The sequence below is a fragment of the Primulina tabacum genome, chromosome 7 (assembly GCF_025594145.1).
Source record: "Primulina tabacum isolate GXHZ01 chromosome 7, ASM2559414v2, whole genome shotgun sequence".
Lineage (NCBI taxonomy): Eukaryota > Viridiplantae > Streptophyta > Magnoliopsida > Lamiales > Gesneriaceae > Primulina > Primulina tabacum.
In genome coordinates, this window is record NC_134556.1 from 41887769 (window position 1) to 41912710 (window position 24942).

The 24942-nt window shown below is 34.2% G+C and overlaps 5 protein-coding genes across 10 annotated transcripts; 3 read left to right on the top strand and 2 right to left on the bottom strand.

Moving 5' to 3' along the window:
- The first annotated feature begins 273 nt into the window (after positions 1-273).
- Positions 274-8807, top strand: LOC142552286 (U-box domain-containing protein 35-like). 4 transcript variants are annotated; one of them, XM_075662011.1, is made up of 12 exons: positions 274-532; positions 650-907; positions 1377-1474; positions 1649-1767; positions 1916-2127; positions 2217-2292; positions 2441-2732; positions 3022-3123; positions 3199-3627; positions 4188-4943; positions 5315-5348; positions 8718-8807. In XM_075662011.1, the coding sequence occupies exons 2-12, from the start codon at positions 697-699 to the stop codon at positions 8729-8731; spliced, it is 2343 nt and encodes a 780-aa protein (XP_075518126.1). In that variant the 5' UTR covers positions 274-532; positions 650-696; the 3' UTR covers positions 8732-8807. The 4 variants fall into 4 exon arrangements, with proteins under 4 accessions (XP_075518126.1, XP_075518127.1, XP_075518125.1 ...); XM_075662012.1 differs by lacking the exon at positions 5315-5348 and having other exon boundaries at positions 4188-4953; positions 8694-8807; XM_075662010.1 differs by lacking the exon at positions 8718-8807 and having other exon boundaries at positions 5315-5468.
- A 1134-nt stretch (positions 8808-9941) lies between these two features.
- Positions 9942-12359, top strand: LOC142552287 (putative pentatricopeptide repeat-containing protein At1g10330). Its single transcript, XM_075662015.1, has 2 exons — positions 9942-10022; positions 10177-12359. The coding sequence occupies exon 2, from the start codon at positions 10813-10815 to the stop codon at positions 12229-12231; it is 1419 nt and encodes a 472-aa protein (XP_075518130.1). The 5' UTR covers positions 9942-10022; positions 10177-10812; the 3' UTR covers positions 12232-12359.
- Positions 12360-12645: 286 nt separating this feature from the next.
- On the bottom strand, positions 12646-18413 carry LOC142552288 (protein KAKU4-like). Of its 3 annotated transcripts, none has more exons than XM_075662017.1 (11): positions 18082-18413; positions 17361-17413; positions 16592-16647; positions 15920-16026; positions 15697-15827; positions 15237-15413; positions 14478-14721; positions 14252-14331; positions 14015-14102; positions 13299-13374; positions 12646-13192 (listed from the first exon to the last, which is right to left on the bottom strand). In XM_075662017.1, exons 1-11 carry the CDS (start codon positions 18326-18328, stop codon positions 12868-12870), a joined length of 1584 nt encoding a protein of 527 aa, XP_075518132.1. In that variant the 5' UTR covers positions 18329-18413; the 3' UTR covers positions 12646-12867. The 3 variants fall into 3 exon arrangements, with proteins under 3 accessions (XP_075518132.1, XP_075518131.1, XP_075518133.1); XM_075662016.1 differs by having other exon boundaries at positions 13299-13392; positions 18082-18412; XM_075662018.1 differs by lacking the exons at positions 14015-14102; positions 14252-14331 and having other exon boundaries at positions 13299-13392.
- A 3348-nt stretch (positions 18414-21761) lies between these two features.
- On the top strand, positions 21762-22457 carry LOC142552290 (uncharacterized). Its single transcript, XM_075662020.1, has one exon. The coding sequence runs from the start codon at positions 22107-22109 to the stop codon at positions 22305-22307; it is 201 nt and encodes a 66-aa protein (XP_075518135.1). The 5' UTR covers positions 21762-22106; the 3' UTR covers positions 22308-22457.
- A 393-nt stretch (positions 22458-22850) lies between these two features.
- Positions 22851-24581, bottom strand: LOC142552289 (uncharacterized). The gene is made up of 2 exons (XM_075662019.1): positions 24212-24581; positions 22851-23179 (listed from the first exon to the last, which is right to left on the bottom strand). Exons 1-2 carry the CDS (start codon positions 24566-24568, stop codon positions 23042-23044), a joined length of 495 nt encoding a protein of 164 aa, XP_075518134.1. The 5' UTR covers positions 24569-24581; the 3' UTR covers positions 22851-23041.
- Between the last annotated feature and the right edge of the window lie 361 nt (positions 24582-24942).

Genomic DNA, 24942 nt, shown 5'->3' on the forward strand with positions numbered 1-24942 from the left:
GTTATTTGTAAAAAAAATGAATTTTTAAAATGGATTGGATAAAAATAATTTAGTTATATTAAATATGTGATTTCTAAAAATAATATATAAATTTTTGAATTTTTTAAATAAATTGATTATATATTTATATGAAAAATATTATTTATTTAAATGAATATGATACATTCTTAAAAATTAATCGATATTACATGAGCGAACAACTAAAGTCGTCAACTTTTGTATATTGATGATATAAATGCAGGATAATGTTCACGTAAAGTGAGATTTGAAGCAAAACAATGAGGTGTTGGGGCAGGTTCTGTCAAATTTGAATTGCAAAATGGTGGACAAGTGTCTCGTCAGAACAGTAGGCCACAATAACTATCGAAAATCTCTCGCAGAACAAAGTTAGCGGTAATGCAAGCGTAGACCCGCCAAATATGGAGCTCCCTAAGTGGAAGATAAACACACAGAGAGGGAGAGAGACGCCTCTGCTTCTTGTTCCTGAAAAAATATTGATTGAAACTCATATCTTCCAGATTATCACACAAAGGTGATATTTTAATCCACAAAGATCGCAATTTTTTCCTTGAAAACTTGAGAAAAAAAAAAAAGGGGTCCTTCGTGTACGATTCTTGTTCATTTCTTTGTTGTTTTGTTTCCTCCTTAGTAAAAAGGGTAGCATTTTGAGGGATAGGAAGCTTGAAGAAGAACGAAATGTGGCCTCCACCAGTTAATCATGGAGAAAGGATGCCTCCGATGCCGAGGTTATTTGCTGTGGCTATAGACAGGGATAAAAGCAGTCAAATTGCCCTCAAATGGGCTGTTGAAAACCTTCTTGTTAAAGGCCAGACTGTGATTTTGATTCATGTTAAGCTGAAACAATCTGTTCCTGGATTGCCTGCACCGCCTTCTTTTCCTGCCCCATGTAATCCCGTATCTCTTCATTTTATGTTTATAATTGTCTATTTCTTTGTGTCTCCATGTATTCTTGAGCAACTTAAATAACTTCGACTAAAAAGGCGAGAGCACAATAACATCTTGTAGGTTTGTGGTAACTCTTATTATGTGCAACGGATTCTTGAGGGCAAGGCATTATTCTTGATGTGTTTCGTGTTTATGCATGGAGTTTTTCGGATTCTTGCTCTCATAGTGAGATTGAAATTTTGTAATTGTAAAATTCTACTTTCTATATCACTATATTCTCTGAGGTTAAGCTTGATTTCCATGTTAACAATTTTTGAAGAGATGTTTGCTTGAAAAGGCACAAACCCCTCGTTACTCAGGAAGAATATAAAATCTTTGTCACCATGTAGAATTTTGTTTGCTTTCTATGAAGACATGTTTGTGACAATTTTTATCCACAGATAATATATAGCATTCACTCTTTGGCGCAGGGCCTAACCAGATTTCTGATGCCAGTGATGAAATTGGAGATGATATACAGTTAAGGGAACTGTTAGTTCCTTTCCACGTCTTTTGTATGCGCAAAGATGTGGGTATTCAAGATTCGAACATATTGGCTTTTTATTTGTTTAATCGTGAGAAGAGCCTTGGAAATGCAACTATCGCGATATGAATTATTGAACGTGGAAAAAAAGAATAGCAACATACACAAGTATACAACTCTACAATTATTTTTGTAGTCTTATACATTATTGTTTTACAGATACAATGCTTTGACGTGGTTCTAGATGACACCGATGTGGCTAGAGCAATCATCGAATTCGTGAAGCAATCAACGATTGATGTGTTGGTTCTCGGTGCTGGGAAAGGCAGCATCTTCAGGTTTATTTTTCTCAATGGATGCTCGTCCTTGCATAAATACTTTTAACTGAGTTTATATTTAATACTTCAGATGGTATTTGGAATGGTTTTTCGTGTGCTCTCTATTATGTAACTGAGTAAAAACCTAAGTAGCCTTTTCCCAAAACAGATTTAAAGCAAAAGACATTCCGGGAAATGTACTGAAAGGGGTACCAGATTTTTGTACCGTATATGTCATTCACAAGGGGAAGATTTCATCCACACGAGCTGCTTCCCGTCCTGCTCCGTCCGTCCTCAACCCATTACGGAACAAACTAATTCAAGCCCATAGAAAATCAAATGCATCAGAGCCACCAGTGCCATCCAACAGTGATTCACGGAGTTGGTTTCTTTTTTTTCTAAAACACTGGCCTCTACCGTTGCCTTTTTCAATTCCCACAGTAATGGATTCCATTCGGATTCATATGCAGGTTCCTTTTCAGGACACTCTAGGCCAGGATCTGGACCTCCAACACATTCCAAGCAAAACGAGGCAAACTTTATCAAGTATGTCTTAATATGTGTAGTAATGTTCTTTATTGACAAATCAGTTAGAACTTTGCAGATATTGTCGTAAATTTCTTGCTTAATTAGAAGGGAGATATGGGTTGATATTTACGTTAAATCTAACTTCAACTGTGATTGTGGCAAAAAGGTCACCATTCGCTCATCGAAAGGCCCCCACTGGAAAAGCATATGAACTATCTCCACCAGAAACTGACATATCCTTTGTCAGTTCTGCAAGGCAGAGTGTTGAGATGTTCCCTTCATATTATGAGGCTCCGGAAGGTGGTCCTACTCCTCCTCGGCTTTCGGGATTATCGGATATAGATAACTCAGGGTTCAATTCATGGCAAATTGGACGAAAGTCGGTGGACATAACAACCCCACCAGAATTATTCCTTGACTCAACTGAAAATGATAAAGCAATCGCAGTACAAACAATGGTAAGATTAAGATTTACATGCATGTCTTGTCTGTTTATCTGCATTGATTGACCCTGTCACCTTGCTAGATACTACAGAAGTAAAAAGACTTGCATAATTACTTACAGCTTATTCTATCTGTACTCATTTTCAAAGTCAATTAATTTATTATAATATTAGTACAAGTTCATCACTATCATTAATTATTATAGTTAATGCTGATTGTATGCTGCATGAGTTGGTTTGTTTACATCTACTATTGAAATAGTGTTAGTATGAAGCATGGCTCAGATTTTGACAATATTCACAGGAGGAAGTTGAAGCTGAAATGAGAAGGTTAAAGCAGGAACTCAAGCAAACGATGGATATGTACAGTACTGCATGCAAGGAAGCACTCTCAGCGAAAGAGAAGGCATGGAATTTTTTTTTTGTTTTCTGGACTTTAGGATTCTGTCCATGAGTCTATATAAATTATTTTCCGTTGTAGGCAAAGGAGCTTCAGCGTTGGAAAATCGAAGAGCAGAAAAGATTAGAAGAGGCGCGATTATCAGAAGAGGCAGCATTGGCTCTTGCAAAAAAAGAGAAGGACAAGTCTAAGGCAACCTTTGAGCATGCTGAAGCATCTCGAAGGATAGCTGAGCTGGAAGCTCAGAAGAGGATCAATGCAGAAATGAAGGCCATAAAAGAATCAGAAGATAAGTCTCGGGTACTTAGCCTTCTGACTCAGTCAGATTCCATGTACAGAAAATACACGATCGAAGAGATTGAAGTTGCTACAGAATATTTCGCACAATCTAGAAAGATCGGAGAAGGAGGGTATGGGCCAGTATACAAGTGTTATTTAGACCACACGCCTGCTGCAGTGAAGGTTCTTCGACCCGATGCTACTCATGGAAGATCACAATTTCAACAAGAGGTATGCAAATGTTAAAATATTTTCACATTAATGAAAGGTTAAAGGTATGGTGTAGTTGAACATCTCTAACAAAATTAACGTAGTCATGGCGAGTTCATGCAGTTGAGTTTCAGGAGTGATTATCTCCATCTTTGGTCTTGATGTAATCTAGAAGCAATGCATTTAGAATTTATTGACATAAGTGTATTGTAATATGTATTGGGGAACAACAATTCTTCTACAGCTATGGGGGACGTCATTCGAATATGATGTTTGGGCTGCTGTTTGTTTTAAACAATTTAAATGACGATTATCATCGATTATAGTTTTTGGTATAGTGTCAGATGCTCGGTACTACAATACAGGTTTCCTAAGTTTTCTCTTTCGCACAAAGTGGTGTTGAAATAGAAAATATAGATATTGATGGTAGAAGAACATTCCTCCTCGACTTTTAAATGATGGTGCTTTGCAGTCATCATTTGATTTTACATCTACCCGTCTTCCTACTTTCCATGTTCACAAAGCTGTCCCTAAAGAGACTTGTTTTCAATCACATAATTCGTTTCTTATTTTAACACCAGGTTGAAATTTTAAGCTGCATAAGACACCCCCACATGGTCCTACTTCTAGGAGCCTGTCCAGAATATGGTTGCTTAGTTTATGAGTACATGTCCAATGGAAGCTTAGAAGATCGTTTGTTGAGGCGTGGTAACACTCCTCCGCTATCTTGGCAGCATAGGTTTCGAATAGCTGCTGAAATTGGTACCGGCTTGCTCTTCCTCCATCAGACGAAACCAGAGCCACTGGTACATCGTGATCTCAAACCTGCCAATATTCTTCTTGACCGCAATTATGTCAGCAAAATCAGTGATGTTGGCTTGGCTAGACTTGTCCCTCCGTCCACAGCTGACAGTGTTACTCAATATCGAATGACATCTACAGCTGGAACTTTCTGCTATATAGATCCAGAGTATCAGCAAACTGGTATGCTTGGCGTAAAATCTGACATATATTCCCTTGGAATCATATTCTTGCAAATTCTTACCGGCAAATCACCGATGGGTCTTACTCATCACGTTGAAAGAGCTATCGAGAGAGGTACCTTTCCTGAGATGCTGGATCCATCTGTGCCCGACTTGCCAGTTGAAGAAGCTTTGAGCTTAGCTAAATTGGCGCTTAAGTGCTCGGAACTTAGAAGAAAAGACAGGCCAGATCTTGGTAATGTCGTTCTTCCTCAATTGAACAAACTGCGAGAACTAGCGGAAGATTCCATGGCCAACTCAGCGCCATGCAGTGCAAATCCTTCACCCAGTCACAGTCAGGTTTCCATGTCTAAAGTAAGTCTGTGTTCATTATCTTGCAAATTAATCCTTTTATATTTTACAAAATAAGAATGCAAATCGGGAACCTGATTCTTGGTATTCTGTGATTTTCCTTCTTATAATTCTAAATTCATAAAATTCTGTGGCATGGGTATTTGCTTTACTATCAGTAGTTCAAGCACAAATAGGGCCTATGCCGAATAAGTGGGAATTCTTCTTCAAAAGTTCGAGAATGGTAGAGATAAACTCATATTTCATAGAAGATATGGCCATTTCATTCTGTTGCTTTTCTGAGATTGACAAATTTGTACTAGAAGACTTTGTAGGCTAAACTTCATTTCTGTGAATCCCGGCCTCTGATATGTTATCCCAATAATATTTTGCAGGAAGACTTAAGTTATCCACCATCTACACAATCAAGCATGGGGAGCTGAGCTCGAACATGCGCAACGGAGTCGTGTTTGAGAACATCCAACCGAACATTGATGACATCATTAAGAGAATTAAGATTCACATCTTTAGGTGTACTAGCATGATGTACGTGCGTTGCACGTAATATCAATTATATTATAAAAATTAAAAAAAAATTGATTTTCTAAAAAACAATTTGAATAATTTTGTTATTTATCTGAGCTTAATTTCTTATATTAGACGATTTATAAGAACTTATATAACATACTTTCAAATTGTTTCTCAGATTAAAATTCAAGCAGTTGATTTTATATTATATAATAAATTGTAACGAACATAATATATAGAACAAAATGAACTGAAACAAATTTTTTTTAAAAATTACATATTCAAACACCACGTATAAAGCATAATAACCTAAAAATCAATCAAATTATGGATTTTATCAATGTATAAATCATAATCTACAAAAACGAAGCCTACTAAAGACAAATAATTATCAATTTAAAATCATTGTGACTAACTCATAAAAAAATATTAAAACAAATGAAATAGTAATATTGATAGTAAAATATAACTCATAATATTTAATATAACTTCCTAAAGAATTTTTTTAGTTTTTTTTTTACAATTCTATATCATGGATAATAAATTCTTTATATCGATCTTTCGTTGACTAACATCGATGACTATTAATTTCTTGTTAAATAAGTTTTGAAATAATAAATAAATCAACAAAGAAATGCACATTCAAATAAGATTATATGGTAAATATCAAATAAACTCATATAATAATTATTAAATATAGATTTTAAATTATTGGTATGATTTTCAACATTAAAATTTAAAATGTAACAAAACAAATAAACTTTCTATATCTTTTTGTGATACTATAATGTAATACTTAATTAGAAATTGCACTAAAAATATAATTACAAAATTAAAATAAAATCATTGGAATAAATGTAGAGAGAAAATTAAAATGATAAAACATTTAAATGTAGTATAAAGATGAGTTATTTGATAAAATTAATATAAGAGTTACATTCTATTCTTGAAACTTTGTCCTTGTTTTGTACACACTTGAGTAATTTAGTAAGGATGTTTTAGTAAAATCAATTATTATGATAAGGTCAAAATTGACAAACTACGTGTTTGTTGAATAAAGATCAAGTTTGAGAACATATTTTTTTCTATGAATATTTTGATTTTTATTATTATATATTTTTTATTTAGTTATAGATAAATTGAACATATTTTTTCCGACGAAAATCTACATGTTTGTTGAAATAGTAATATTGATAGTAAAATATAACTCATAATATTTAATATAACCTCCTAAAGAATTTTTTAATTTTTATTTTTACAATTTTATATCATGCATGGATAATAAATTTTATATATCTATCTTTCGTAGACTAACGTTGATGACTATTAATTTCTTGTTAAATAAGTTTTAAAATAATAAATAAATCAATAAAAAATACACATTTAAATAAGATTATATGGTAAATATCAAATAAACTCATATAATAATTATTAAATATAGATTTTAAACTATTGATATGATTTGCACCATTAAAATTTGAAATATAACAAAAGAAATAAGCTTTCATATATATTTTTGTGATACTATAATTTATTACTTAATTAGAAATTGCACTAAAATATAATTAAAAAATTACAATAAAATCATTGGAAATAAAATGTAGAGAGAAAACTAAAAGGATAAAACATTTAAATGTAGTATAAAGATGAGTTATTTGATAAAATTAATATAGGAGTTACATTCTATTCTTGAAGTGTGTATAAAATGTTAATTTTGTCATTGCACAATTGGAAAACAATGTCATTTATCCACGATTTTATATGTATATCTTTTTTGATACTATAATTTATTACTTAATTAGAAATTGCAAGAAAAAATAATTACAATAAAATCATTGAATAAAAATGTAGAGAGAAAATTAAAATGATAAAATATTTAAATATAGTATAAAGATTAGTTATTTGATAAAATTAATATAGGAGTTATATTCTATTATTGAAGTGTGTATAGAAGGTTAATTTTGTCATTGTACAATTGAAAAACAATGCCCTTTATCCACACTTTTATAGGTACTAGCATGATGCACGTGCGTTGCACGTAATATCAATTATATTATAAAATTAAAAAAATTTGATTTTCTAAAAAACAATTTGAATCATTTTGTTATTTATCTGGGCTTAATTTCTTATCATATTAGACGATTTATAATAACTTAAAAACTTACTTTCAAAATTGTTTCCCAAATTAAAATTCAAGCAGTTGATTTTATGTTATATAATAAATTATAATGAACATAATATATAGAACAAAATGAACTGAAACAATTTTTTTAAAAAAATTATATGTTCAAACACCATGTATAAAGCATAATAACCTAAACATCAACAAATTATGGATTTATCAATGTATAAATCATAATCTACAAAAGCGAAACATACTAAAGACAAATAATTATCAATTTAAAATCACCTGTGACTAACTCATAAAAACAATATTAAAACAAATGAAATAGTAATATTGATAGTAGAATATAATTCATAATATTTAATTTAACATCATAAAGAATTTTTTTACTTTTTATTTTTATAATTCTATATCATGGATAATAAATTATATATCGATCTTTCGTAGGCTAACATTGATGACTGTTAATTTCTTGTTAAATAAGTTTTAAAATAATAAATAAATCAACATATGTAAAGAAATGCACATTCAAATAAGATTATATGGTAATATCAAATAAACTCATATACTAATTATTAAATATAGATTTTAAACTATTGATATGATTTTCAGCATTAAAATTTTAAATATAACAAAAGAAATAAACTTTCATAAAAAATATTATTTTTGTATCTATTGAATTAATTAATTTGATTTCAAAATAATTAAATAAAGATATTAAATATCATATGTAAAAATTCTGATATTTTGACAAATGCTAATAAATAATCATTATAATTATATTTATTATAAGGATTATATTATATATATTGTTTTTACAATAGAAAATAACTTAGAGCATTTTTATTGCTCATTAAATTTCTTTCATGAATTACATATTCAAAGTTTTGATTGATGATTGATTTTACAAGCAATACATGTAATTATTTAGTTATACAATTTGATAAAATAATAATTATGCCTATAACATTATTATTATATATAGATATAGATACGTAGTGCTACTAATATAGTACTTGTAGGTTAGTCCTTTATACTGATTACCATGATTTAGTGAAGGTTTTCGGAGGATGCCCAATGTAGTTGTATTTATACTATTTTTTTACCTAATTTAATAGAAGTAATTTCATTAATAAAAAAAAAATGCATGGGGAGCTGATACATCGTCGACCACCTGAGAAGTAGTTGGGGGTTTACAAGGAAAGAGGAACACAAAATTTTGACTGTTGATCATTTTTTTTTTTTGAAATTATTGACTGTTGATCATTACTTGTGTATTATTTTGGGTTTAGTTTTTGCAATGTACTTGTGTATATTGTTCGGAATAATTTCTTGAACACAAAAATTTTTGACTGTTGAACACAAAATTTTGACTGTTGAGCACCCGTAACACCCACCACCTCATCAAAAATCGTAGGGTCCACATACCACATATACATTACATTAACACATCTATTCTCCAACATTCATTTTAACATTCACACTCATTATTTGTAGGTCTCGGTGTCCACTCATTCATCTTATTCTTACTTTAAATTAAATAAATTCAATTTCAAATTTTTTAAGAAATTTAAATTATTATTATTTTATATTAATAATAATATGTTTTTATATATTTAGTACGTAAAATAATTTAATTTTATGAGTGCCACTTATTTAAAATTAAAAATTTATTATAAACCTAAAATAAAACGGTACAACATATAATAATAAATAACACTTGCATAAAAATAAAAGAAATGAAAACGGCTATAATAAATAATAAATAACATTTTGGAGTAAACAAATTCAAGTGTATGTGTTTGCCAAATGGTATGTTTGTAGAATGAAGAATTGTATAGTACAAGTTGTCTATATATTTTAAAATTTGCAACGGCTATATTCCAACGGCTACTTTGCAACGGCTATATTCCAACGGCTACTTTTAACCAATACATTAAATAACATTAAATAAGGAAAACAACGTTTAGCGACGGTTTTTTTCAAAACCTTCGCTAAATGTCCAATTTTATTAAAAAAATAACCGGACAGATGTGCGTTCATAAAATATAAAATATAATTAAAATAATTCAAAACACGTGGAGCTCGCGTGTCAGCAAATCAGCGACGGCTTAAAAGCGACGGTTTTTGAGTCCAATTTTTTTAAAAAAATAAACTGACACAGGGGCGTTCAATCCTGTGTGGAGAGGAGTGTTAAATGAGTGTTATAATTCTTTGGGTTTAGTTTTTGCAATGTACTTGTGTATATTGTTCGGAATAATTTCTTGAATACCCGTCGATAAAGTACAAAAAAGTTATATTATTATCTCAAAAAGAGTTATATCATTTGATTTTAGTGTTCAAATTAGCGTAAAAAAAAAGTGGATTAAACGTGAGGAAAATGTTTCGATTCGGACAAAGCCATAGAAAAAGTTGTCAGCCAACCTAAAGTTGGTCATGTTACGTATGTTGTGAGTTTTTTAGATAAAATTTTAAGTTAAATTTATTTATTTTTTTAAAACTAAGTTCATTTCTAACAATGTATTATTAAAATAAACTTTTTTATACATTTATCCATTGAGTAAGATAGTGTTCGTAAATAGCAAAACGGATGCTTCGTTTCAGGACTTTGAGAGTTTTCGAGAAGCAACATACGAGGAATCTTTCCCGTATCTTAGTTGGCAGTTGTCGTTATATTCTATCCTCTGTGGAGCATCGTTATATACAAGTACAAGTCACTGAGTCAGTGAAGCAGCTCTGCACCTGTTCGGAAAAATGTCCCACCGAATTATTTTTAATTCTTTTCAAATGTGATTGAACGTACAGAATCTAAATGCTAGCATGGGATGACTGAAGAAGCCACTGCTGATTCTTTAATTTGCGTTTTTGATTTATTATGTAAGGATGTTTCGTGCTTTTTTCCTCACAAAGTCCTGGTAAGATAACTTCAATTCCAAGATTTAAAGCTCTGTGTTTGCGTACATCTTCTTGAGATGATATGTTTGCTGATACAAAACACGAAAACACAAGTGAATCATCTCCAAGAACCGTGACACAAATGAAAAGATGGTAAAAGAAAGTTGATTATTTGAACTATTTGCTTTTTACCCTCTTATTATCTTCATATGTTATCAACAGAAACATTGGTTAAATACTATGGATGTGTGTTTGCTGAGATCTGAGAAGATAGATGCCATTGTGTATATGAGTTCGATGAAAGGTAGAAAATGAATTATATTCATCATACCATACATTATTGGAATGCTTAAGGTGAACTTATTTTCACCTGAGTCTTTGCTCCATCTTCTTAGACGCTTCAACAAATGTTCAAACCAAGTTAAACAAATCCAATCCCTCTTGATTACCAATGGTCACCTAATGATATCAGACCGATGGATTAATACTCTTCTTTACAACAGTCTCATCAGAACCTACCTCAATCTTTCTCAACCACACACTTCTCTCCTTCTGTTCATCCACATGCTTCAGCATCAAGCCCCTCCCAATGATCACACATTTCCTTCTGTTCTCAAAGCCACAGTTTTTCTCAAAAATTCGTCTTTTGCTTCATCAATCGGCTGCTCCTATCACGCACAATGTGTCGAAAGAGGATTATTACACAACCATTTTGTTCAAGCATCTTTTCTTTCTCTTTTCTCAGAGTTCGGAGATATGAGCAGTGCCTGTAGGATGTTTGATGAGATGCCTCGACCATGTATTGTTTCTTATAATGCAATGCTTGCTGCATTTGGGAAGAGTGGGGACATGGGACTGGTGGTTTCAATGTTCTTGAACATGCCCGAGAGAGATATATATTCATGGACAAGTGTGATCAATGCATACATGAGAAAAGGGCGTTTTAGGGAAGCAATTGCTTTTTTTAGCAAAATGATGGTGGATGGGTACGTAATTTGTGGTCTTTTACGGCCAAATGAGGCTACCTTTGTAAGCATCCTCTCTGCTTGTGCGAATTTGGATGATGCTCGTGCATTATGTTTAGGGAAGCAGGTTCATGGATACTTGTATCGGAATACGGAGTCGAGTGTTTTCCTTGGAACAGCATTGATATCTTTTTATGGGAAAACAGGCTGTTTAAATTATGCTATCAAAATTTTTGATTGGATGACTATAAAAGAGGCATGTACTTGGAATGCGATTATTTGTTCTATGGCTTCAAATGGCAGGGAAAAACAAGCCTTACGTATGTTTGAGGCAATGAAAGATTCAGCATTATGCCCAAATGAAGTTACTTTTGTTGGAGTCCTTTCAGCCTGTGCTCGAACAAAGCTCGTGGACTTGGGTCTGGAAATGTTTCGTTCTATGACACGTGATTTCGCTATTATCCCGAATATGGAACACTATGGATGTGTGGTGGATCTTTTGGGTAGAGCCGGGCTTTTAAAGGAGGCATACGAGTTTGTGAGAAGCATGCCTTTTGAGGCTGATGCGTCTGTCTGGGGAGCACTTTTGAGTGCTTGTCGAGTTTATGGGGCTGTTGAGTTGGGAAACAAAGTAGGGAAACGAGTTCTTGAGTTGGAACCGCAGTGTTGTGGACGATATGTTGTGTTGTCAAGTATATTTGCTGGGGCTAATAGATGGGACGATGCTGCTGTGTTGAGGCAAGTAATGGTGGATGCTGGAATTCAGAAAGTTCCAGCTTTTAGTATGGGGACAAAGTAAAGTATGGATTGGCTTCTTTGGTTGCGTTTAAAATTTATTCCATTTCTTGTCACTTGATATCTGAAGACAGTAAAAGTTCTAGTAAATATTCATCACATAAACTGTGAGTAATTTTCAGTATAACGCTCTCAACTTTCCGAAATGAACTTTTTTTTTTTACTTTTACATCACTCCAATTTCATTAATATCAAAATTATCAATCTAAATTCTTTCATCCAAACACGATCAAATGTCTTATTGATAACTTGACTTTAATTCGACATTCATCATTTTAATATATAAATATATATACATACTTTTTTCTTAAAAACATAAAACATATTTCTTTTCCATTTGGTGCTTGTTTATTTATTTTTATATATAAAACAATTTTTTGTCAATATGATAAAATATAACCAAAGTATTCCAACCTACTAAAGCCAATACTAGTTGAACATCATTGCTGATGCAATCACAGCCTCACTTGTTATAAAGGAAAAGACCTAGGGCATCATCGAAAACAACTACAAGCTCATAAAAATGAAATACATAGCAGCCTAAATTACAACTCGAACATATTGTCCTAAAACAGAACTTGTGGAAGATCTTTCCTAAAATAGTGTACAGCGTAATTTTACTGAAACAAAATGGCATCCCTCATTTACCTCTTCTCTTGCTTCTTCGGAGGCTCCCATCTGACATTTTGGCTACTTGCTTTCCATGCATAAGATCAGTCTTTTCATTTGTTGACGGCTGAATCATCTCTTCTGATAACTCTTCAGGTTGCATGCTCAAACTATTGTGAGAATCACTTGCAATGCTAGCTGTTTCGGTAACAATAGGGATTTCTACACAAGCTTCGGTCAAAAGCTCACATCTACCCTCCAAATTGCCCGCCTTCAGAAACCTATCCTTGCTGGTATCGCGCCTATCCTCATTGTCTTGCTCGTGGTTTTCGCTAGTAATACCTCCAGCAGACAAACTGAGTAGTAGAACCAATATTAGCTGGAAGAATGGGTGTAATGAGATAAATAGTGCGGCTTCCTTTCACTATTAGAAGAAGAGAAAGAAAGCAAGTTTTACATCACCTAGTCTGAGATAGCGAGAAACCATCGATTATTGGCTTCCTTCCTGGTGTTCTGCCGATTTTAGTAACCTCAATTTCTGGAGGTTCATGTGAAACTGTAAAGAGATTGAGGTGAAGAGCCATATCCAACACACACACGCACACTATGTCTCAGAAACTCTGGTATACAAAATTAATCGACATCACAATGACATGCCCAATTGTGGTAAACTGTTACCAACTGATAGTTTGCAAGTGCTCAAGAATCTTGACTTTTTAAAATCGTTCTTTGACAAGAAATGGTGCTAACTGTGTTGGGTACAGGGATTAAAGACGAGAGGAAAGATGTGACTCTTCAAATCACCTAGTACAAACCCAACTATTTGTGATATGCTATGGTTTATCATAGTCCCTACTCCCTCCACCCTGTCATTTTGCTTGTGACTGACTATCCTCATATCTTCTTTGGATTCTTCACAGTCAATAAAAAGCCGCTTGTGTCTAGTCTCCACAAGATGCATGATTTAATATCCAAATTTTGATTTCAATTAATCCCATAATAACTGAGAAGTAAAAGAAGAAAACATGACATAACAGAACCTAAGAAGCGCAAAGGAACTCCATTTAAATCACATGTGAGGTTCAGCTGATATTTCCTTTCTTATTCTCTATTCACATGTTATCAGCAACAAAAGAAATTTAACTCAAATTCGAACGCAAATAATAAAGACTGCATACCAGTATGGAGCTCCTCGGATTTGGAACTGGTAGGGCGTTGGAGTTTGAGCATAAAACTTTCACCGTCAATTTGACCAACTTTTGAATCCTTTAAGAAAAAATAAACTTGAAGCTCTAAGACACTAACAAGTGCAGCGTAAAATTTTCAGTTCTAGAACTGAATTCAGTTCCAATTTTTAGTTCTACATAATTATATATTAATCAACAGATTATAGAAAACTCTCACTCATCAGCTACCTCATTATTTCCTGAAGAAAGATTAGCTGGCTTGGATGACAATGCTTTACTTGCCTTACCATCTTGCCTTAACTCCAAAACTGACCAAAAATCAATACTTTTCAATGCATGTTTTTGTTAATTACACTTGTTTGACATAGAAATAAAATCAACATTATTTTCAGATGAACATAGCTCACCAGCGACTATGTGACTAACCGAACATTCAGACAAGAAACAAACCAACCTGCAAGGGCAGGATCAGAACTCACTCCAGCATCCATCAACACACCTATTTGGTGATTTTTCCTAAAAGGATCTGGCTCAATAGCTTTCTTTCCCATGCCCTCCTGCCTACTTGTCGCAATAGCAAACAATGATGGATCAATTCTGGAAGACGAACTGCGAAGCATATCTTCAGTTGCTTTTGCACGCACTCTCCGTAATTCTTCATGGATATTCCATGATCCAGATGCAACAGAATTCCGTTTCTGCAACATTTTGATAAACACTAAAACAAAGGTGAATAAATAGGATGACCTGAAACAAGTGCAAGCAAAGAAAATACAAGGACAAAAAGAAAAAGTTCATCCATGACTAAAATAATTTTGATCATTGAAGGACAGAAAACAGATGATGAGATTAATAAATTTGTTATAGAATTTGTCAGCTAACTATGTGCCTTGATAAATCACAGATGTGATGGCAACAAAAAACCCTGAAATTTGGACAAAGGTCAGACTCAATAGACCCTTCAGCTTGAGTTTGAAAATACATTGACACAAATCTTCTGCATAATAATCAAATTGTTAATAAACCACACCATCCACGAAGTTTAGAAGCAGGAGATATACTGACACAGGTAGCATCTATAGCTCCAGTCCCAAAACAATTCAGAGTTTTGAAATGAAAAGAGAGTTGAAGGTTCAGTTTACAGCAATCCACAAGGAGACTCACTTTCTGATGCAGGAACAGAGGTGTAAAGGAGAAATAATCAGGCATGCACCTTTGATGAAGACAGATAGTCATGGCCAACTGAATATGATGTTCCTTCCTTGATCAACTCAATTCTTGCTGTCAGAGGCGTGCTTAACTCAATTCTCTTCGTGGGAGACGCCCAAGGTGGCCTGTCTCTCATATAGGATCTGGCCAGATCAAGAGGAGAACCGACTGCACCATTGACCTGAATTAACATAATCAAATCGTGAGATGACATTATCCGAATATCAAGATTTCTTTGTGAAGCCAAGGAACAAATCTCAAACTCAAAAGGGCACAAAAGTGACATCTTTGAAATCAAAAATGATAAAGAAAATCTGTCCGGGTATAAAATAGGTACCAGGATATAGAAAGTTGAGGAAAAAGATAAATAGTCCAAATATTACTGGTAAACGAAAGATCAACCAGTATGTGGTATGAACCAAATATCACAAAAAGGTTATCATCACAAAAAGGTTATCACTAACATGTTCAGTCTCAGAGGCATTGAGATCACACATCCCTTCATCTGCATTTGCCACTGAACTTGGCCCCATTTTCTTCTCTTGAAACCATTTTTTTGCTTCCAAAACAGCTTCATTATATGTATCCCCAACTTCTGTAAATGAAAATAACAAATATATCAAAGAATGAGAAGAATGCATCCCAGGATGAATATATGATTTATTGTAAGGAAAGAACCAAAAGAACCATTGTCGGTCATTTTCCCAGGAGCGGCAGCAAATCTTTTCTCTGCTTCCATTGACCAATCAATAACTCGTGACTTAAGAAGTTCAGTCAACCTATCACATTCTTCTCTGGTAAAAGATGAAAATAACAGTAAGCAAAAACAACTCTGTCCATAGTACAGCCAATCAGATTATTGTGAACATTTGAGCACTTAATCATTAGCGCATGCCCAATGGATATCGCTTGCAAGGTTTAAGTACAGCATGAAAGGTCCTGGTAACTAGTCATAGAGTTCTACCAGCACAAGTAACATCATCTCATCTCCTTAAAACAGATATCTGAAACCATCAAACTACATGTATGTAAGATAATTATTCATTCTTGAGATAAACAAACTATCAAGTTCAAAACCTGAGATGCATTATCTTGGAACTAAGTTTTGTGGAAGGAAAAAAAACACAGAAGAAAGTAAAAGATGATAAAAGTTTCAAAGTTTAAGTTCCGTTGGACAGATGAATTCAAAGAACAACTACTTAATTTAAATAATTTGCAGATACCTGACCCGACACTTTCATCTTTGCAACTACCAGAATGGAAAAAATAAACAATGTTATAAAAGAAAAAACAATAATAACAAACTAGAACCAGAAAGGTTCAAGCCAGGGACAAATACCTCAAAGTTCTTGTGATTACCTTGAAAAAGTCTCCTGCATTATAAGTTGTTCAATTTTCCGTTTTGTTTCAATCCTCTGCAATAAAATATCAAGAAACATTAGTCGAAAATGATAGAGGACATCTTTCTAGAGGGAATTTCATTCACCAACATTTAAAAGAATGGCAGTACAGATGCTGTTTTCTGGTTATGAAAACATTTCAAACTCGAGATACAGATCTCAGCACAGATCATGCATCAAGAATGCATTACATGATATGAGACTCCAAAACAATCTAAATGAAACTGATTTATTCTACTGAAATTTGGGTTCAGATATGAGTTAACTGACTGCCTGATCAAAAACTGGGAAAATCACGTAATCATCTGATGTGCTCGGATTCTTATTCCGTACCAAGGTTAGAATCAACGAAAAGGATTTGACAAAGGATCAAGAAGATAAAAGGTAAAACAAACTATAAATTCCATGAAGGTAGGAATCTTTTTCCTATACTTCAGATGTTGAGAATCATCCTTCTAAAAAAGTCCATTGAATTTCACCCCTTCTTAGAAATAAACTACACAAACTATGAATGACGTCAACCACAGAGAATGGTAAAATCTGTCAAATTCCTCAAATATAAAAAATGAGTATTTCACTTCTGGAAGAACATTTTTCTTTGTTCCTGTAGAAAATGATGCAAGCGCACGTAAATAGAAACATGACACCTAGTCCAAAAATGGGGGATCCACCAATGCAAATCATAACATTAATATGGTGCAAAAGTTGTATTATAAGAGTGAGGTTACCTCGTGCAAGGCATTAACTTCATCGTAAGCATCTTCGTCATTGTCAAGATCATCTTTTGCCAAACAAAAAGAAAGAGGAGAAAATAAGTTACAAAAACACGAGTTAATCAAACGGTGTATATGAAAGAGTATGGGAGAGGAAATAAAAAGTGATCAACAGAAATAATAAATTACATCACAAGTACACATTTGTCAAAATTATCACTATTAGAAACTCTGCAAAAGCAAGCTTGAGTCATCTCAAGAAAAAAAATGCAAGCTTGAGGGTTTCATGGTGTGATATGCTCAAGACATAAATTTGAATGATGCACCCAAAGTCATAAAACTACAAAATACATCTTATATAAAGTCGAAACTTATAAAAGAATCAATGCCTGCTTTATCTTATAGAGTGACGATGTGCATCTAAAGGATAACGATCCAATGACGCGCTCATGATAATAATCCAAAATATACCCATAAACTAAATCTTTCTCCCAATGGCTCCCTTTTCCGTGACTTATGTAGCATCGCATCTACTTTAGGTAACGGAAACACAAAAAATCTAAAGCAGGAGACCGCGACCAGTGAAGAAGATCAAGAATAATGGAAACCAACATTCACGCGCATTTGGTAGAAATTATATCACGAATACGCGTATATTTGAACACGACAAAACAATCGAAACCAAGAGGCGCGGAAAGGAAAATAATTAAAAAACCGAACGGAAGTGAATGCGCACCATCGCCAGAGTCCTCGTCTTCATATTCTTCCGAAGAAGAAGACTCGGAGTATAAAACACTTGCTAGTACTTTTCCAGCGCCAGAAGCTATGGCGCGGGCGGATGGTAAAACTCTGCCAGAAAACCAACCAGGACTTTTATCAGCCGGAGGCTGCGACCGCTGGCGGTCATATGGGGTGGTAGCGAGACGCTGTTTCCTCCTATTGGCAACAATTTTTCCGCCGGCACCGGATCGAGAATCTGCCATTTGGAGGAAAATGGGAATTTGAAATGGAATGATTGGTATTCGTTTATTTCAGGTGCCGAGTGAACTTCACTAATTACGGGGTTAGTTATGCTTTCTGGTCTTTTTTATTTTTAAAAAAACTTATTTTATATACATTGAATTTGATGTAATAACTAGTTATTTTGTGATACGGTCTCATAATCTTATTTGTGAGATGAGTCAACTCTATCGATATTCACAATAAAAAATAATATTTTTTCATGGATGATCAAAATAAGATATATGTCTCATAAAATATGATCTGTAAGATCGTCTTATATGAGTTTTCATGTGATTTAATAATATATTTATTTATTGAAAAAAAAAAGTTTTTCGAAAATGTTTCCATCTTCGTGCTTTGCTTTATTTTTTCTTTTTTTTTTTGTTTTTTGCAAGTGTACTTTGTATTTTTACTGGTTTTATTTGTTAATAATTGTTAAATGGGGCTAGGGGTGGGTACGGTACCGTATATCGTATCAAAAATATCGGTATGGAATTTTCGGTATACCGCACATTCGGTATACCGAATTTTCGATATGGAAAAAGTTCATATCGGTACCGTACCGACACCGAAAATTTTGTCGGTATACCGAAAAAATGTCGGTATACCGAAAATGTATTTCGGTATATACCGAAATACCGAAAAAAAAAATATTTCATACCGATACCGATACCGAACATTTCGCCGTACCGAAATGTTCGGTATACCGATTTTTTCGGTACAGTTTTTCGGTATTTCGGTATTTCGGTATTTTTTCCCACCCCTAAATGGGGCTCCATTTTTTAGACATAATTGATGTGATTAAGGTGAATTGGGTTAGTTGGGTCGAGACAATCCATCGGATGGTATGAGAGTTTTGTTTGGGAAGATGAGCAAGAAAATACATCTTGTGTTGAAAGTATATCTCTGTATAATATGACTGCAACCGTATCTTGCAAAAAGGAAATGAACTCGTGAATGGACGTCGAAAGTGTGTCTTGCATGGCCACTCCGATGCTTAAGTTAGCAGGTATAAAAGAGGAAGCTCTTTAGAGAAAATATTGCTACTGGTATGAATAGGTGTGTGCACCCCTGTTTAATGTAGAATGAACCTGATATTTATATGAAAGAAGATGGTAATGACCTTGTTTTCAGTGTTCACCTACCACTTATAGTCATGTCACATCAACTTCATGTCCTTTCTATCACGTCAAATCAGTATGATTCTGTCAGGTACGCTTATTGATGTAAGATTTTTTCTGTTCTCGCACTCGAGTGTCACACTACTATCGAGGCTTCCCGGATAGTGAGTCATCAGCCGGGAATTTGCCCGAGTGCTCGGGCCTCTGGTTGTCAGGGTGGATAACTTCCCGGGTACTTACTTGCTCTGCAACTCATGAGCCCTTTCCGCCATCCTACCATGATTCGGGCTTGTCAATTAATATCTCGGGTCATCTATGACCCGAGCTTTTCCAGGGGTATCACCAATAATAAATTGTGCTTGTTTTTATTTAACTAGATGTATTAAAAAAAATATTGTAGTAAAATTTATCATTTAGCCTCGTTTTAAATTTTAAAAAACATCGCTTCAGGTGCAAATATATCTTCTGAAATTGATTTTCAAGATTTTAATTATCGTTGGCACAAGATATAAACGTGAATGTATGATAAATTTTATGTTTGGCAAGTTTTTGTGACTGGATAATTTCTTTCCGCATCTAATTTTGTATTGAAAATAATATCACTGTGGAAAAGAGATATTTTGGGGAATATTATTTGATGCATTTGAAAGACTAAAAATAGTTATAATAAAAGCTTGTTACTATTTTTAAAAAAAACAAATTATAGATTAAACACCATAATGTTATTTTAAAGGGTAGTATTTAATTATCGGAGTTTAATAACATAATATTATTATTAAAATTTGAATATTATCTCAATGATATAAATATTTTAATATAATAATTTTTTTATAATATTATTTAAAATTTAAACATATTCATTATATTATATCAAGTCGACCAAAACTCCAACCACCACTATCTCGAAGCAATAGAGCAAGAGACCAATCTCCGGAAGAGTAGATATCTTGTGAGACGGTCTCACGAATCTTTATCTGTGAGACATGTCAACCCTACCAATATTCACAATAAAAAGTAATACAATTAGCATAAAAAGTAATATTTTTTCATATATGATCCAAATAAGAGATCCGACTCACAAAATAGGACTCGTGAGACCTGCCTTGCACAAATTTTGGTCCCCGGGAGATACTGCCGACAAGCCCACTTTTACAAGGAGAAGTACTTTCGACAATCTTTCATCTCTCTCAACACCACAAAATACTGGCGTCTCACCAAATCCTACACTTCGGCTATCCACATTTTCGAGCAAAACCGCTACCATGCAGAAGAGCGTTCCGGCCCGAAAATTGGGTTCCCCGTTTACTATACCTGTGGATAGCGTAAAGAAAAGATTCATATATGTCAAGAAGCAAGATATCAGAGCTTGTGCTGCAACGACAAAGGAACAATTCTGGAGCCCGCCTGAGAAAGTTGAGGTTTCCAATTCATATGATGTCGCACAACCTTAACAATATCCGAGTTCAAGAATCATCCATCAATGAAGCCAAAGAAGAGGCCGTTCAAGTTGGGAGCAGTAACGAAAACAAGGCTGATGTTTGTTTTGGTGCAGGTGGATCCGGACCCGATCAGTAACGCGAATACCAAAGCAGAGAACGATAAAGATGTTGATCATCTTACGAATGATAAACAAGATATAACTGTCGCTGTCAAGACAGAATTTAGAGAAGACATATCACGTACAGGTGCCAGAAACCGTCAACATTGTCAACAACAATAATCAAGAATTTTCAGACACGCATAATATAAATGTAGTTAACAGCAGTAAAACTCTTGAACATGTTGCGGCTTACCCCACTTCAGGAGTTGAAGAGATGAGCCAAGAACCGGCAAAAACAGTAGTGTCTGATAAGAACGAAGCAGTGGGAACCGAAAGTGAAGTTCACGAGATGAAGGAAATAGAAGCTCAAGAAGCGGGTCGGCAACCAGAGAACGTGGCAGGAAAACACAAGTTCCGAAAGCTAAGAAGGAATCCGTAGTTAGACAACAAGCAAGCTTCGGGAGCAGAGGAAAAATAAGGTGAAGGCTCTTACTGAGGCATTTGAAACTGTCATCTACTCATCTCCTTACGGAAACAGAAGCGAATTCAACAGTGCCAATCCATTTGTATTTGACTCAATTTCCTCTCTTTTATTTTGGTTTTCTCAATTTTCCAGATAAAAATATCAGTTTTAGACACTTCACCGGTAGACTTGCCACTCTAAACGAATTAAGCACTTTTCGAAATTATTTATTTATTTTTGAAAATTTTTAAAAAGACGACAACAAAAAAGAGCGAGATGGATTCTGTGCCAAAATGTAGTATTGGTGTAAAAGCAAAATTATTTAAAAAGTCAGCAGCACGCGTACGTTGTCTCCCACAGAAACGTCAACGCGCATCACCACCACAATAGATTGCCAGAATCTTCAACACGGAATTCCGTCTGAAAATCTGAAAGAAATTGAACCACTAGCTTGTTCCAGAAGCACCGCCCCTTTTTTTTATACAAACCCATCAAAATTCTCGCCAGAAAACCCACTATTCCGTTAAATTAGTTTCATCGCCCATTCAACTCAAAAACCCCATTCTTTTTTGTTTTTGTGGCAGGAAAAAAAAGGTTCAGAAATCTCGATCGAGCACTTGCTTAAAGGGGAAAACATGTGTTTCGTTTTTGTTTGCGACGAGGACGAGAGGGTGGTAGGCAGGCAGGCGGCGCCGGGGGTTTGCCCGTATTGCGGCGGCATGGTGCAAGCTATGGACGTTCAGAGCCAGTGGCGATTGTGCTTCGTGCCGCTTTATTTCAGGACCAAGCGCAGATTCTACTGCTCCATTTGCTCCAGGCGATTGGTTACACTATGAATATCGATACTACTTGTGTTTGTATATAAATTATTTGCTCGATCTCGATACTTGTTTGACATATTGAATCAGAAATTGGAATATTCAGGCTTTCATTTTTGGTGTATTTGTATGTCCAACGTTTTTTCTGATCATACCCGTGTTGGAGAATTAGTTGATTCAATGTCTGATCATGAAGAGAGTGGGCTGTACCTCCTACCCCTGTATTAATTTAATGTTGGATTTGTGCTAATGGAAAAATAATCTTTCTTCAAAAACATAAAAAAAAATTAATAATTAATGTGTGTGATGTATCCCAATCCCCAACAAATTGTTCATCCATTATGTTTTAATGAATAGATATCGTAGATTGCATGATCTAGCTGGGTTGGTTGTACCAGTTGTAAAAAAAACTTGCAATTTTGTCCTCAAAATATACTAGATCGCTTCTTTAGAAGCATTTCAACTCCACTCCAGTTCTCTCGCTGAATTTTTTGTGTTGATGCACATATTATGACATGTTTTAGGTTTATTTTATCTTACATCAAGGCACCGAGGTGGTGATGAATGCTTTATTTAATTGTATCCTTGATTGAATCATAAGAACGAGATACAAATAAAAGCTTATAGCATCTCCCATAGTTTGCATTTAAGAACAAAATTGCCATCAATTGATGTTAAAGCAGCAAAAATGGCACTTGAATGGATGTCATTTACAGAGTTTAAGCTTCTTGAAAAATGAGGAAACACGTGATTTAGGATAGGGTTTTGTTGCAAGACACTGTGGGAATGTTCTCGGGATGCTCCATCCACAACTTATGAGCGACACCACCTGCTTCTAGCTTCTCTGATAAATTTCGAATTTGTGTTTCGCCCTTCACCTCGAGAGTTACCTTCATCATAGCAACCAAAGTTGTCAGCGTATTCCCAAACCATATCGTATAAACTGACTCCTACGGTCCCCCTTAACTTGACATACAGAGATAGATAACTGGAATATATGGTAGACACACACCATGTATTGCTTTTCTTATGTCACTATGTGAATTAAAAAGAATATAGCCCTTGGCTACAACCACAGATAATTATATATGACGAAAACAGCAAAACAAAAGCAATCCAACACAATAATTTGAGGCAGTTGGCTATTAAGACATGCCGACTAAACAAAGAACGAGACCAAGAAGACAATTTTAAATCCTCCCATGTTCTCAATCGACTCCAGCAATGACCGGAGGTCAGTATGACAGTATTGACACATCAATACAGGTACACAAGGTGGTAACTCGAGCTCATGAAGTTTGCAATAGCTTAATTACACTTCATTTGGTGGAGGGAGACATTAAGGGACATCTATGTTTGCTCCCTTGCACCATCTTTTATGATTGTTAGACTCGAAGGGATGTGTGTTTAATTCTAGCAAGGAAAAACAATAAGAAACTCACTCTATTAAGCAGATTTTTTTCCTTGAAGCGTTTATTTCAACACAAAGTAGAAGCAGCTTTCTATTTGTGTATGATAAACAATAAAGTTTTACCTTCTTTTTTTTTGGGAGATTAGCTGTTGCTCAAGGACTATGAGTTATTTGTGTTTCTTAATTTAAGCTATTTTTATAAAGTTTTCAACTGCAGCCACAACAAACTTGGATATTTGTCATCTAAAGATAACTTTTTGCTGTTTACCAAAAAATGTGTAATTAAAAGAATTACAGTTACATATACACTTCAAACTACATCCATGAATTACAGATAAATAAATAAAGGCTCCAAAAACTTGTCTTTCTTAGCAATTCAACTTGAGAACTTAATGAATCCAGCGATTATTTGAATATACGGAATTCGTAAGAAGTTGTATTAAAGCTTGGGTGACCAAAAAAATAAACAGGCAAAAAAAAAAAAAAACAAGCACCGATAGAATTTGCTAACCTTGTGCATCGAATCAATGTTGGGAGGGGAACAGTATAGAAGAGTATCCGGATCATCTTTATGAGCCCAGATAGCGGCGACGGAGGCGTGGCAGCCCTGAGTTACAATACTCCCCAGCGGCCAACTGTCGATTAGGTCCCTCCGTAGCACCACGTACTGAACAACCATCTCCGCCGCCGAGCTCCCTGAATCTTGAGCATTGTTGTTGGAGTCTGCTGCTACTTTCGTGGCGGTTGACGATTCCATTCGCGCTGAGGTGCGTAGGAAGATGGAGGTACCTGGCGTGACCCTAGCGGGTCGGATCCTAAAACTGAGGGTGAATCGGGGCAAGAGCACGGAACTCATTGGACAGTCCATTTAGCAATTTCAATCGTTTTCTTTTTATAGCAGTAATATTTATAAATTAAATTCAGGAATTTTATTCCAAAAGTGGTTTTTTTTTTTCCTAACTAAGATAAGCAATGAAGAAATAACAGTGTTAAATTGGACGTTGAAAATGCAGTAATTATATAAATTTATTCATTAAGAAACAAATATCAGATAATTTATTTCTAAATATTTTATTTCCCCCTCATTTAAATAATTTTTAAAATATATAACAATTATTTTCAATTTTAATAAATAATTAAATAATATCATTCATTTGAACCAATTTTTTTAGTAAAAGAATATATTGATTTTGTTTTTAACAATATGTCTAGCAATAAAAAAAAATGTACTTGTATCTGAAA

Excerpts from the sequence above, each read along its gene's own strand:
- LOC142552289 (XM_075662019.1), bottom strand. The coding sequence starts at position 24,568 with ATGGACTGTCCAATGAGTTCCGTGCTCTTGCCCCGATTCACCCTCAGT. Across the intron at positions 23,180-24,211 it reads ACATTGATTCGATGCACAAG|GTAACTCTCGAGGTGAAGGG; the intron begins GTTAGCAAATTC and ends GCTATGATGAAG.
- LOC142552286 (XM_075662012.1), top strand. The coding sequence starts at position 697 with ATGTGGCCTCCACCAGTTAATCATGGAGAAAGGATGCCTCCGATGCCG. Across the intron at positions 2,293-2,440 it reads AACGAGGCAAACTTTATCAA|GTCACCATTCGCTCATCGAA; the intron begins GTATGTCTTAAT and ends TGTGGCAAAAAG. Across the intron at positions 3,628-4,187 it reads GATCACAATTTCAACAAGAG|GTTGAAATTTTAAGCTGCAT; the intron begins GTATGCAAATGT and ends TTTTAACACCAG.
- LOC142552288 (XM_075662016.1), bottom strand. The coding sequence starts at position 18,328 with ATGGCAGATTCTCGATCCGGTGCCGGCGGAAAAATTGTTGCCAATAGG. Across the intron at positions 16,648-17,360 it reads AAGTTAATGCCTTGCACGAG|AGGATTGAAACAAAACGGAA; the intron begins GTAACCTCACTC and ends ATTTTATTGCAG. Across the intron at positions 14,332-14,477 it reads TTCTGATCCTGCCCTTGCAG|TTTTGGAGTTAAGGCAAGAT; the intron begins GTTGGTTTGTTT and ends ATTTTTGGTCAG.
- LOC142552287 (XM_075662015.1), top strand. The coding sequence starts at position 10,813 with ATGCTTAAGGTGAACTTATTTTCACCTGAGTCTTTGCTCCATCTTCTT.
- LOC142552290 (XM_075662020.1), top strand. The coding sequence starts at position 22,107 with ATGTGTTTCGTTTTTGTTTGCGACGAGGACGAGAGGGTGGTAGGCAGG.